The 14,803-nt window shown below is 40.2% G+C and overlaps 1 protein-coding gene across 5 annotated transcripts in view; it reads right to left on the minus strand.

Annotated features, from left to right (window-relative positions):
* Window positions 1-434: 434 nt before the first annotated feature.
* Window positions 435-14,803, minus strand: part of LOC126870992 (blood vessel epicardial substance-like) — a 67,954-nt gene continuing 53,585 nt past the window's right edge. For all 5 annotated transcript variants that reach the window (XM_050629302.1, XM_050629300.1, XM_050629298.1 and 2 more), the window contains exons 5-7: window positions 14,186-14,607; window positions 13,298-13,563; window positions 435-9,250 (exon numbers count right to left, since the gene is read on the minus strand). In XM_050629302.1, coding sequence (XP_050485259.1) covers window positions 9,227-9,250; window positions 13,298-13,563; window positions 14,186-14,607 — 712 coding nt within the window. In that variant the 3' untranslated portion in view covers window positions 435-9,226. The remainder of the gene's footprint in view (window positions 9,251-13,297; window positions 13,564-14,185; window positions 14,608-14,803) is intronic.

Below are 14,803 nucleotides of genomic sequence, written 5' to 3' on the forward strand. Positions count from 1 at the left end.
ATATGTATTCATCTGCCGAATGACTCGACCCTCCTCGAAAGTTCTTCTCTTTAGTCCAAGCTTTCACCCTTCGAATAATTCTGCGAAACGAGCGAATACTCTCTGTTTCGAGGATGGTGAATCTAATACCAGCGATCGAGCACTCGAAAACTCGTGGAATCGTTCTTGAGTGGGCGGGCGATGAAGAAACAGCAAATATTGTGTTTCGAAGCGGTGCCTTCAGCCACGTCCTCGTCTCTTGTTCCGTTTTTCTTCCGGCTCGAGTGCCCTCGCGTTCCCACTTCGTTGTTTCCGTGACTATAGAGAGCGAAAGGGGCCGGAGAATGAAACGATAGGGGCAGAATAAAGGCCAGAGTGGGATGAATAAGGCAGATCTCGGGGAAAAATGGAAATATTTCCAGGGTTTGTCCCATTAGAAATTCATTTTACTCGGCCAGTTTCTCAATGTAGTTTTTATTTCTAACATAATAGTCAACGAACATGTCGTAATAATAAATAATTGCAATAATATACAGTGCTGTTGTTGCCATTCATCATCGTTCGATCTTTCCTCTCTTTTTTTTTTGTTTGTTTTTTTGCTGTCTTATTCTCGTTCGTTCTTTCTTTCTATTCGCATATTCTCGTCTCGCTTCCAATTATTTTTTGCACGCCGTTCCTGTTCGCTGTTCTACGGATAACGCGAAGCAACGTGGAGAAAAACGCTCTTCGGGCTCTCGTTCTCTACGGTAAACGCTACGCTTCGTCGGAAAATACGATTTCGCTTAAACGAATGTCAGGCTTTTGGCAAGACCGCTTTTTGACAAAATCTCGGTTGCCACGTGGTATGGAAGAGATAAAGAGAGGTCAAATTTTACCGAGTTTTGTGCCGGGTATACGATGTCGAAAGGAAGTTGTTTTCCTCAAGCTTTTGAATTTTACGATAGGTATACATTTTTCGCAAATAACGGAGTAACGATGACAAGAATTTACGCTCGATAATTTGGTTCGATATAACTTGTGCTTCCTTCTTAAGCAGATTTAGTTGGCCTATTCATCGTACATTATGTTGAAAATGCCATGAATCTTTGTGGAAATTATAATATCTCGGATTTCGAATTATATTACGTTTATGTTTAATGTAATATAAAGCAATCATTAACATTTTAATCGGAATTCTTCATTATTTAGAGACATTATTCGTTAGTTGGATGGCTGGAATTTATTTCCAATACATTAGAAAATTATCCCTCGTTGCGACAGGTACAGCTGGTGTTCCTTCTCGTAATTAATTGCAACGGTAATAAATAATTCAAATCGAACACGGCACGCTGAACTAGGCCGAATTTTGTAATTCAAAGTGATACATAGATCGGTTGATTCGCGTGAAGAATTAAAGGCATGAATTTTCTCACGAAACGTTGTGGAAACGGTTCATTTTCGTGCAAAACCTTTCGGCCACTTTTCTTCGCGTTCGTTAACCATCGGTTCGCGCCAATCCTTTTAGGAATATTCATTACGAAAACGGAGATAATCGAAAATCGATGAGAATCATCGGTAGGAAAAGTACACAAAGGATGAGCTAACACCCGACACTCGATACGATTATCGATGTCTTTTTGTCCTACTTGATTGCGATTAAAACAACGTTCCTCCCGATTACCGGACAGAGGAAACATTATTCGAGCTGAATTCTTTTCTATTGATCCAGAGCATTTTTTCGCGCGAAACGGGAACGCTATGATCTTGTCGCTTCGAGTAATCTTTTGTGGCTACTCGAGCGTGGAAATCTCGAATCTTTGTATTTTCAGGCAGTAACAGATCGAAATCTACAGAGAAGAGGTTCGTGAAAGCCACTGCAAATAACGGTCTGTTTATTATTCCATAAAATTCCTATTTTTACGAAAGTTCATAGCCTGCAAATTTCTCTTAAATTCCTGTGTAAACTTTTCGAACGCACCAACGTCAAAATATCAGGTGAAGGAGAACAAACGTTTGAGAAATTTCAGAAATTCGTGCTAAGAGGAAAGAAAATTGGCACATCGAAATTATGAGGAAATAAAAAAGGCGTCGTACCTATTTGTAACAGTGAAAAATATCTAAATTTAGGAAAGGCGGGAAACGGTCAGTGAATTTCTATCGCGTCATTTATAACCATCTGCATCGCTTGAAAACATGCGAATTAAGCTCCGTAAACGTACCACATTTTCCCAATATTAAATATTTTGAGAATTCGCCGGAATGTTCGTGCATCGTTGCGCACTTTGAAACAGAGTTACAGGGCGCATCAAAATTCTGCACATTTCAGGCATTAATTACGATTTTCGTGCGTATTGACCGGAAACAGTATTATCGGCTAAACGATTAACGATTCGACGCGACACGCGTCCCATGAATCACCAGCTGTCCCCTCTCACCTCCAAATGCATTCTTGTTCACATTATACGAGACATACTGTACAAGCGGATCTGCGGATGTCGAAAATATCGAGCGTGGGGCTGTGGAAGAAAAAAATGTTTGGCAAATGCATTCGGTTCAGTCTCCATTCGTATGTAAATAACTCGGCCTAAAATCTAGCCAGACGTTCGCCGCTCAGCTGGTTTCATGCCAATATCGACGAATTCAAGGAACCAGGACACGTAGAACGCGTGTCCGACGCCATGTACCTCGTTACACGATGTTATAATTGCTGTTTACTTTCTTCGATGTCCATCGTTTTTCTACGATTTTCAGAATCTTCTAACGTCAGATTTATGCTACCGCTTGCAAATATTCGCACACTTGATCGATTCGTAATTTATAATAACGATACGTACCTAAATGCTACTGAAATAAGTAAGAATATTTGTTAACTAATGATTGATTCAACAGATAAATTATTTCATTTTCGTTCATTCGATGGTAACAAAAGAGAAAATTTTATATAAAAGGATTTTCACCTCTAACGTGAATCGTCTGAATAGTCTTGTTAAGAATCAAATGTTTGGATACATTTGAGCGATAGCGTACGTCGTAAAGGTAAAAGGGAACAATTATCTGCTGTACGCATTCTCTGCCTACAAGCGAGAGATCAAAGCGTAACGTTCTTGGAAATTCGTGGAATCGAAGAGAGATCGTTGTTTCAGAGGAACACGCGTATAATTGGTAGATGGATAATACCGGTGCAGATGAGAATACTCGAAGGTCCTCTGAATTCGTCGAATCAAACAGAACGCTAATTAATTCTCTCTTTTATCGTACGCTTCGATTCCTGTTTCGATGATAATAGCGAAACATACGACAAATATGAGGATTTGCAAAGGTGATTCACATAAAAGAAATTGTAGGTATCGTTATCGATTAAAATATCTCTCGATAGTGGAAAATTCTACAATGATAAAAATGATCCGTGACATTTCTGTTATTAACGTTCTTCTTGTTAGCAAAACGAGTGGAACACTGGAGATACTATACCGATAAATGGGACGTTGTAGGTACGTTGAGCGAAAAGTATTAAATTTCATTGTAATTTCACTCGATGTAAAACTGCGTATTTCGCAATGATGTAATTTGACTTATTCATTTTTTACACCGTAAAAAAAGAAAGAAATGTGATAAAGTATGATTTAAACTTTTAATCCCAAGAAACTAAAACAATTTCATTAGTAATATTCATTTTTTATTTCGCGCGATCCTAATTTAACGCAAAAGTTAATAATTTTTTTACTGGAAATGAAATATACAGGTCTATATGTTATGTATATTAATACTTAATCCGGATGATTTTTATTTCCACTCTCTCTGAAATTCGGCAAACAGAAACAACGAGAAATAAAACAGAGATATTTTAGAATCTGACGGCTCCGAGCCACGTCTGACTTGTACAATCCGCTACTACTAATACCATCGACACCGTCTTGGTTTCCGTAGCCAATATTAATTCTTTGACTGGCAATATCCAGTATTTTCAACAAGTCAATTGTCCATTATAAGCTACTTTGTCTGGAAAGCAGCGGCATGTGTCAGCTTAGCAAATTTTAATCGAAATAATGTAACTTGTTGAATGGCTATTAAATACAATTCGAAAGTATTATGTTCTCAGAGCAATAATCTTAAGAAACATAAACGTTTCTTTAGTAAAAGTAAAATATTTTATTTAAATATTAACCGCGTTCCATTGTGAACTAGACATTTATGTAAATTAATCTGAAATTTTAACGAAACTTCGTAATATTAAATGATACTCAAACAATTCGATAACGTTTGTTATGACCTAATTTTAAGTTTAATATGCAAATATCGATAACACCAATTGTTCATTGAAAAATTTAAGGGCTGCTTGTAACCGTAATACGTTATCAAACAATTTCCCGTCAAATTTATTCCTCCGAAAAGGCACAAAGTCGAACAATTCCATATGACGAAACAAAAGCACGTTTTGAACGGAGTAAATAAAATACGATGCCAGACAAAGAATTAACGCTATTATTTAGCAAAATAATCGAAACCGTGCAATTTCAAACGAGAACAACGTTCAGCGATCTACGTGATGAATATTCGAATATTTGGAGTATTTGGAGTATTTTCAGCTATTCGGCCAACGCGTTCGAAAATTCCGAAGAAACGCTGAAACGCCATTAACCACGATACGTAGTACTGTCTCTTATGTACAATACGCTATAACGATACTATTTTACAATTCTTCTTACTATACATATATAAAAATATAAGCGCGTCAATATGTAAATATGTTCTATGATCGCTGTGTTTTACACGGCCACGGAGAAATTGGATTTTTTTCGAGAATCTCTACCATTTACGTATTGTCATAGAAACTATATATTACGATACTATGTATGTACTTGATAGTGATACTAATCGATCACGATCGATCGACAACTCGTTAGTTTCTTTACGTGATTAAATATCAAGAATATACGATAGCGATAAAAACTGTTCGAGAAGCGATTACGATCCAAAGCTCGAAGAGGCCTTTTTTTTCTTTTTAATGACTATCCTAACTTCTTTATACGTGTGTTTGATTATATTCAGGTTCATCGATGATCGTAGTAGCGTAACGTACAAGGTTAATTATTTGTTATAAAAATAGAAAGAATTTGATAGAGGACAAGTTGTTCGGAGTTTCCTTCGTTTATTGATAATTTCGATATTTAGAGATTAGAGTTCAGATATTTTTGGAACATGTTTTTGTATTCTGTAATCGATATCGCATGACTTACCTGGTCGAACTTCGGTCCTTTTCCAAAAATTGATACGACAAATTATCGTATATATATATATCAATAATTAGTTGCTGCGTTGTTTGCTGCGAAGCGAGTTCTTGCGGTGACATTAATAAAATTCTACGTCGCACTGTAAATAATGTTTAATTTTGCTAACAAGATATATTAATCGCAAATTATATTTTATATAACATGGCTAACTGGTGTTTCTTGTCAAAAATACGGCGAATGAAAATAGACGAAACATTGATATTATTAACGTTATTTGAAGCTGGTAGTAAATCTAGAGAGATAAATACCATTTCACGATAGCTTAAAACAGGTACATTTTCATTCATAACGAGTAAACGTGATTTCGTCCGTGTTATTTACAGTTATCTAAAAAAATATTATCGTTCCTGTCATTTTGATAAATAACAAGCAATAAAAAGAAACTTTGTAATCGTCAATCCTCTTATGCTATCTTTCGCAAGTTTGGGATTATCTATTATCTTAAATTTCGTTGTATCGTGAATTTATTAATATCCTAATGGCATTGTCAAAGTTTGTTTTTAGCAACATATATGAACTTTTTTAAATACAGCATAATTACCAGCCTTTATAAATATGTTTGCGAATGACACTTTAATTTTAATTTAGATTTAAATTCGTGTAACGATTATTAGTATGCTAAATTTAACGCGAACGCCTCGCTAAATTAAATATCCTAAAAATAAGGAAAATTGTGGTAAAAAAGTAAAATGGATATCGATATAATTAATAATAATTCACACGCTTTGGCTAATGAGAATTTTTATATCTTTTTCTTCGTAAATTTCATTTCATCGTCTTACTCCGATTTCTAATAATTTCGTTGAAATATTTCAAACATGATGTGTAATCCCAAACTCGCTTCTGGTCGATCCGATATCTCTCTAAATTTACACTATCGATAATATATTCACAATTTCTACGGCAGTGACTATCAACTGCAACATATGTTCCACGTTCAAACACATCGTTCGCTTTACAACATCGGTCTATCAGCCACGATATATTTTCCAACGAACGTAGCCCAAGAACAACGACTACTACACGCGTTACAATTCTCGATGCAACAAGACACGTTTACAACAAACGTAACGGGTTGCTCGATCGTCGTTACATCAAACACACGCACCTGCTTTCGGTTGCCTGTGCCAACACGACCGTCACTACTTTTTCTCACATCACACGTGCGTTCTTCGTTTCACTTCCGTTTTCATTCATCTCTCTCTTCCTTCTTTTTTCGTTCGTCTCATTTCCTATCCCACGTTCTTTTCTATTTTATATTTTTTTAAATCGTTCGTTTAAATTGTTTGTGCGTCTTATTAGATCTTCTACGGCCTCGCTCTCACACGCGGGGATTATATAAACATAGAAACATACAAACACACATTGTTTTATTTTCTTCAAATTTTGTTTATTTTCTTTTAATATTCGTCCCTTTCCCTCTACTACACGTGCTCTATTTTATATCTGTTTTTACTTTATATTTTATCTTTTTGTATTCTCGCGCGACGCGTACGTTATAATTTTTAATCTTAGGTTCGCCTTAAACCATAACTCTGCTCTGTTAACCCTCTCGATAATCAACTACGATTTTACTTTACTTTTATTTTATTTTATCTTTTTTTTTTTGTTTATTTTCGAAGCACTTTATTGCAGGTTTTTTCTTCATTTTAACGAAGCACTTATTGCGTTACGTCTGGAGATTACGCTCGTTCTCTTTTCTTCGTTCCATCCTTTTGCGCGAACTCTCGTTGTTCTTTCTTCTTCTTTTAATTCGTCCTTTCCTTTTTCTTTCATTCAACTTGTTTCTCGTTATTGTGTAGCTGCTGTTGATGACGTTACCGTTGTTTCTTCCCTTTCGCCGGTTTCTCTGTGCACGTTCGATTACCTTTTTCGATCATCCCAGGAGCGGCCATAATCTCTGCTCGTCTGTAATTCGAAATTCTGCGTTGCGTTCTCGGCGTATCGCATTTTTCCTGTTTTTTTTTTCTTTTCTCGGTTTTCGTTTCTTATCCGATCTTGTCTACAGTTGGCGTCCTCGAGAGATCGATATCATAGTTGAGACGCGTCAGCCAACGAATCTGTGGTAGAGCGAGTCGCCGAGCCGATCGCTCGTCCAAAGGAAATTAATTGCTTCTTTTTCAACGGGAAACTAAATGAACTCGCTTTGGAAATTCAATGGTTCGTTCGATTCCACTGCCTGCCTAATCATGTGAAATTCGATTTCGCGAGAAAGAAAAAGCTTGACTGCTTAATGAAACGAATTATTGGATCGAGACTGTTGCGCTAAACGACTTGAGAGAAAGAAAGATTCGTAAGCCGTTATCGCATCGTAAAACGAGAGCGAATGCCCCGATCCGCGTTTATACGATATTTTCTACCAATGTTAGCAAACACGTGGAAACGATGAATTATTAAAAATTCCACTTCAACTGGAAGACCACTGGCAATCGCGAGACGTCTAAACTTACCGATCTCGAGGACTCCCAGGTAATCCTGCGCTTGTTAACTCGTTCCGCAACGAGTTTCTGTACTGTGTATTTATTCGGCATCCTCTGAAAGACTTAATAATTATATCCATTATAATCACAGTCGATGTAAGGGTGTACACAGCGGCGACGCTCGTCACAAGTATACAATTATAATCTATTTTTCATTTTTAAATCATCTTTAGATGGTTCCGTAGGAATTTCTGCGTGTTCGCTGTCGGCGATCCTTTTCGAGCGAAAAATAGCAAACGCGTGAAATTTCCCCGGGTGCCCTTCCACGATGATCATAACGTGGAACATCACTCGCGTGTGAACGAACGTTGAAATGGATTTCGTTTGCGAGCGGAAGGAGGAAAGGAAGAAGCGTTTGAACAGCGGCCGCGAGTTCGTCGCGAAAATTGAACGCGTGCGTGGTCATAAAAGTTTAGGTGGAGGACTAGAAACCGTTGGACGATTGCGGAACAGCTACTTCCTTGGTTTTCTGTGCGAATGTAAAGCACAAACTCGATCTTCTCAATTTCTCCCTTCCACTTCGTCATCCGTCCTTTTCAGACTCGATCGAAGGATTCGATGTTTCAACGAGCGTGTAATTCGAGTTACCAAGCAGCCTATCCTTCCTTCGATTTCTCTCTCGCCTTTCATCACCTGCCCGCGAAACTTTTCTCTTCGTCCCAGTTTTCCAGCACGCTTTTTGGTCAAGTCTTTCGTAACTTCCTGACGAACCTTCGCTTCCAACGACGTTAACTTCCTCTTTCTTTCGAACACCGTTTCCTCGATGTAGGAGAAGAAGAAGAAGAAGAAGAAGAAAAAGAATCAGGAGAAGAAGAAGAAGAAGAAGAAGAAGAAGAAGTAGCGGAAGAATTAGCAGAGGAAGAAGTGGAAGGAGAACAGACGCGTTTCGCGACACCGGCCACTCGTGTGTCGAGGAACACCATGCAAACTCCTTTCACCACGATCAATATCGAACACACGGCTTAGGTTTTGCTTAGGTATTTTATTGTGCACGTGTTACGTGGCTCTGCGTGTATCAGTTACGTGTAAGGCGTAGCACTTGCGGGATATGAACATGGTCAGACCGTTGCGCGTCTTCGTCGATTACAGTACTCGGCGAATGGGACACGCGTTCGCGTAAACGAAGTTCCGCGAATGTTCACAGAGCATCGACGCGCGCACACATACATACACACATTTGCACATATATGCATACAGACACGCGCGCGCATACACATACACACAGATAGATGCACAAACTGCGCTCGAGTGTTCATCGTCGTCCGTGTCTGTCTGTCTGGATCCGCGTCACGCGACCATGCGGCCACACGACACTCTGGCGGCTGCTGCTGGATAGGCCGTGCTATGTTAGTAGCCGGACGACGGCGGCGACGTGCTTCACAGAACGAACCGTGATAGATGGTTCGCGTTTATGAGATCTCGACGGGGCTAGGCGGAACGCTGAGGCGATAGCGACAGAAGTGGTACGCTTGCAGGGCCCTCCCCGTCGAGCGACCGTCATACGGGCGTCTCGAAAGTTACCTGGAATAATTCAGAAAAGAGAACGATTAGGTAATGTGTGGCTTCTACGGGAGAAAAATGGCTGGTCAGTTCGTGTATGACGTCGTACTGTGACGTCGAGCTGGCTTGCGACTTGGCACGGGTGTGAACGTTTCAATTCGTTCGAGTAAAAGACAACTACGAGAGAGTTAGCTGAAAGAAGGTTTCTCAAAATCAAAGAAATCAAACGAAAGTACTTGGACAATGTAGTATTGAAATTAAGTATTCCACTAGAATTACGTTGTACGTAGATCGTTTTCAAAAAGAAGGTAAATAGTTTGAAATTTAGTTCAGTTTTAGCTTCTTGTTTCTCTCTTGCTTCGTCGCGAATGAAACACGTAACGATTGTAAGGTTACGAAAACACGATTTGCATATGAATATTACGAAAACCTATCAAATGCAATTGACGATAAGAAGATGCCCATTCGTTGGAGTAAGTGAAATTTAAGTGGCCTCTGCAGTAACAGCTACAAATTAAGCGTTGCATTCCGCGACAGATCCGTACACTAACGACCTAAATGCCTCTGTAATTAGATTTGCATAACATAGCTGTTAAGCGTTTCCGAATATGTGCAGTACGCCGTAAAGTGGTTATCCAAGTGCATCAGATTAGAAATTGCGTTGCGTTCGATTAAATTATTATTTAGAGCCCATTGAAGCGTATCTCGAGTTCGTTAGATTCTTGAATTAGTCGAAGATCTGACATTTCTAGGATTTTACGACACTGACAGGAAATTTTCCATTATTTCCGAGAACTAAGACTGCAAATTCTTAGCAGCGTAGCCTAGACCTTAAAACGCTTTTCAACCCAAAAGGCATTAAGGCCTACTAGTTACTGAACACGTGCCTCGTAAGACTAAAAGGCGTGTTACTAAGGAGGCGTACGAAAAGGTCAAAGATAGAAGCGAAAGGAGCTTGGTAGCATTATCGTGATTGTCCCAAAATAACCAAGGAAATTTGTCATTTCTAGATGATAAGTACTGTAATACGAAAGTCGTACCTAATACATTTTCTTATAATTGTCTCGTTGAAAAATAATTCGGTGCCAGCACATAAAATACGGATCTGCGTTTAAATTTGTAACTATTTTTCTTAAATCGCGCCGATTTCTATTTTCGCTACTTTTCGCCTCTTCTTCCATCAATCTTGTGAATCGAGGCCCGCTCGCGCGACAACTACTTTCACGCCTGTCAAATTGAATTAGCCAGACTAATTAAAAGACCTGGTTGACGGTGAAACGAGGCACGACAACGACGCGAATTAGCCGCGGGGTTTTCTTAAAAATTGCACCGCTCGGTTTCAGGCTTCTTGTACTGCTTAATGCATCGTACGAAACATGTTAAGAACGCGAGGCACACGAGCCACTGAAATATTCACGCGTCACACGCGATACCGTCATTCTTAACATTTGTACTAACACGCGACAATCTCTGCTCCCTTATTAATCTTTTTCATCGTTCGCATTGTTATCACGGGACAAATTTCCTCGGCTATCAACCATTCTGTGACATTTCATTGACGAAACAGTCCAACTTTCGCAGGACAAAAGCCGTGTAATTCGTGAAAAACCGATAAGAGAACCGTGTGGCCATTTTATTAGGTCACAAAAGGTCAGCGTTGCGATCATGCATCAAATGTTGCAAATTTTTTTCGGTGATACAAAAATAAAAGAATATAACAAAGGAGAATTTGTCTTCTTGTTCTTCTTGTGTGCTGCTCGAATGATAGATGTTCTCTAAAATTCTCATCAGACGCGAGTAAATGAATAAAATTATAGACGATGGTACATATTAGTTTACTTAGAGGAAGCACGTCCCTGTTTCTACCGAGAAGATTATCTTAATCTCGTTATCATACGAATATTTCATCTAACTAGGTTGATGTGCGTGCAACGAATCGGACATGCAATTTTCTTGTATAACTTTTGCCTGAATACCCAATTGGATTTACGGTTGGCGCGATTCCTTCTAAGTATCCTATTTACGTGAATCTAAGCGCGGCAACGAGCCTCAGTGCAATTACGTAAGCATTATTTCGTGTTATTCAAACTTCTCTTGTCCCCCTTTGTATCGTGCAAACCAGCCGAGAGGAGAACGATGATGAATGGTGACTCTGAATCGCGCTCGTTGCTACAAAACGATTATGCCGCTCACAAACATAATGTTATCGTGCACGGCTGAGAAACTTTCCTGAATCTACCATGCGCGATTCTTGAATTACTTTATTTGCAGTGGTGATTAGTGAAGTGGTTCGTTTGAAAACGACTCCTCCTTTGTAAATTGGATAATTTTCTCGAATCGTCACCTCTGAATTTGAAATCAAGAGGCATTAAATAATCGATGCACACGACCGATTATAAACGAAGATTTTTCCTCATTGCTGCCTGTTGCCTGTTTCCGAGTTTTGCATCGCGTTCAACGATGTTTTAAAAACGAGCGAGCTATCGTAACTACATCGAAGATTCTACGGAAAATGGTAAAAAATTAATTCACAAAATCCAGTTGAAACGGAAAGGAAACATTGGACGGAAAAATATTCCGGATGAAACGGTCGATTAGCCAAATTCGCCCTGCTGAAACGAGGTAAACGAGAGTAAAAAGAGAACGAGACGTGCATCCAACGTCGCACCATTTGTTCGTGCGAAGGAAGCTAGTTTTCTGACACTCGTGACTTGAAGTGTTCTCTCTTTTAGCCTTTTAGTTTTACGAGACAGCTGCTCCATTCACAAGTGGACAACAGTCGGGTTTCTGTTCATTTTGTTACCTTTTTTTTCTTTTTTTGTGCGCGGCTTAAGAATAAAGTCATCTAGCCTGGGGGCGCTGCTGAAACGAAGCCGATGCTAACTTAATATCGGTTCACTTTTCTGGCTCGAGTACGCGCGGTAATTGAGTTTTTCTGTAGCGATATATTCGTCCAGCTTTTTGTCCCGATTCCCGCCTGGCGATTTATATCGTGGACGCAGATACTTCTGGGTTTCCACGTTCCAGTCGAAGACGAACGGGCTACGCTCGCCCGTGTTCGCGAATAGACACTTAATCATTCGCAAAGTGAAATGGGACAAACGACCGAAAGTCGCATCGACTGCAGAAGTCTGGTTGTATAGCCGCGTGAAACCAGATAAACAGATGCTATGGATAAAAACGCGTACGGGTTGCCGAATAATAGTGTCATGAAAGTTTCTGTGTAGTCGCTGCGCTACGTTAGAGTCACTGAACGTAGTTTTCAGCGACAACGAAAACTAGTGGAGGTGGATCAAGTTGGAAGACCAAGAGGCGATTAGAAATATCGTTACAAATTTAACTATAACGTAATATTTTTGTAGACAACGTTAGAATTCGAGTAAATCTTTACTTGTTTTTTTTAAAACGTACTACAAATGTCAGAAATTAATTTCCTCTAATTTAGTGAAATTCTACGGTCCTTCTAATCGATCTATGGAATCAACCGTGTACCATATCGTCTGATCAATTCGGAGCAACTCTACTAGCGCTGTGTTAATAGCGTTGCATTTCCCAACCAACTCTCTACAACGATCCAATTACCAATACTTTAATTATGAACACTATCGAATGAAATTTGTACGTTTTATTTGTATTTCGAAGGAAGCTAATCGAAAAAGTTTTAGCAGGTTGTCAAATTTACGTTTCGCGATCAATTTTCTGTCGAATAGAAACTTCTCTATGCGTTTAAATGGAAACACATGAACGTACCTAAAGATAATAAGAGAATTGATCGAGCATTCCCAAATTACCGTGCAACGTCGATATTGAAAAAATTCAACGACGACGTTTTAAACCCAACCGAATATCGACGAAACGAAAAACGAAATAATCCCACTTCCGCGCGCATTGTATGAAACAAAATAGCCCGCGTTCGACGTTAGAGACTCGAACGCAAAAAATGCAACATCATCCGGTACAATCTTCCACTGGCGAGTAATGGCCACTGGCGACGCTCTAAACATCCCATTTCGAAGAGAAAGGCGATGGTAATTCAGCGTGAGTGCTCGCTATACAACTACTACTCACCTCTCTCGTCCCCTTTTTCGAGCGTTTCCTCTCGAGCTTCGGTGTCTGAGGTAGCAGGGTGTAATCGCCGCTCGTGCCACCGCTACGCTGTCGCGTCAACGGCTGATGCGACAGAAAGGGTGCCCGTGGCGGTGGCGAAAACTGAACACCCTGCGGCAGTAACGTGTACCCGAGGCTTTGACCCTGGGTGAACGGCGAATTCGGCGGGAAGTGATTTGCCACCACGGGCGCCCAGTATTGGTGCGAGTACCGGGATGGCGAACTCCCTGTGGACAATTCATTTCGATCCTTGTCACCACTCCCAATGTGTCAGTCGACTAATTGCTATTTCATATTGATCGACCGAACGACTGTGTGTTCAACGAAAATCAGTCACTGTCTACGAGATTCGACAGTCGGGGAGTGAATATGTGGATTGTTCGATGATCTGGATTCACCGAGAGCATAATTGGGAATGGTGATCGTGCAGTTCTATTTCGAGAAACGTGTTTTTCTGCGGCCGATTAGATGACGGTGGTTTCACTTTGGGAAATGAAGCTCGAATTAATCCTTTCAGCGCCCAGATGCTCGATGGCGCGCGTTTGTTACACGTCGATTAGGATGAAGTATAGCTGGATCGAATAATATTTCACTTCGCTTCGATGATCATGCAAAACCATACTTTTCGTATTATCGTTTAACGGAACGCGAAACGCGTGAAATCATCAAATCTACCGTAACGAAACTGAAAAATCTACCTGACGAACAAATTTCCAATACTTCCGACGATATTCTCACATTTGCCAAACGACAAACTTCCCATCCGGTAATTAACGTGCTCTGTCTTCGGATATCGCGTTCCCTCTTTAGCAAACGATTGGATAGAAAAGGAGGAACGAAGAAACTTACTGTCGCTACGCGGATTACTGTGCCTCCTTTGTGCCTTCCACGTCGTCGATCGTACTCTTCCGGCAGTTTCAGTGTTTACAGCGTCGACGCTAAGACTTCTCGCGACGCCCCTGTAAGGATTCGACGTGGTTGTCTCACTGGCCGCGGCGACACCAGCGAGCTGCTCGTTAAGGGCGTACAACTTGGACGTAATGTCCTTACCGATGAGGGTGTTGAGGACGACCTTGAGCAGGGGCCTATGCCTGAGTACCCTGAGCAACTTCAGCCTGGTCCAACAGATGTACGTGCTAGACTCCTCCGCTCGAATCGTCACTTGGAAGACGTCGTCGATGTTCTCGTGCATGGCCTCCCATTCCGGCGAGTCGACGAACTGATAAGCTTTGATGTAATGCAAGTGTGTTCCGTCGCAGGTCACCTTCAACCTGAACTCCACAGAACCATTCGTTAAACACTCTGACGTTTCCACGTTTCTTCGAAAGCTAGTGCTACTACATAAAGCTAGAGGCTGTTTTGTATCAACAGTATAAACAAGATACGGAAAAATACGAGATGGCAGACGCAAACTTCTCGCGAACCACTTCCGGAGGGTGCCAGAATTCGAGAAGATTTCAATAGTAA

Source organism: Bombus huntii, chromosome 11 (assembly GCF_024542735.1).
Source record: "Bombus huntii isolate Logan2020A chromosome 11, iyBomHunt1.1, whole genome shotgun sequence".
In the NCBI taxonomy this organism is placed as follows: domain Eukaryota; kingdom Metazoa; phylum Arthropoda; class Insecta; order Hymenoptera; family Apidae; genus Bombus; species Bombus huntii.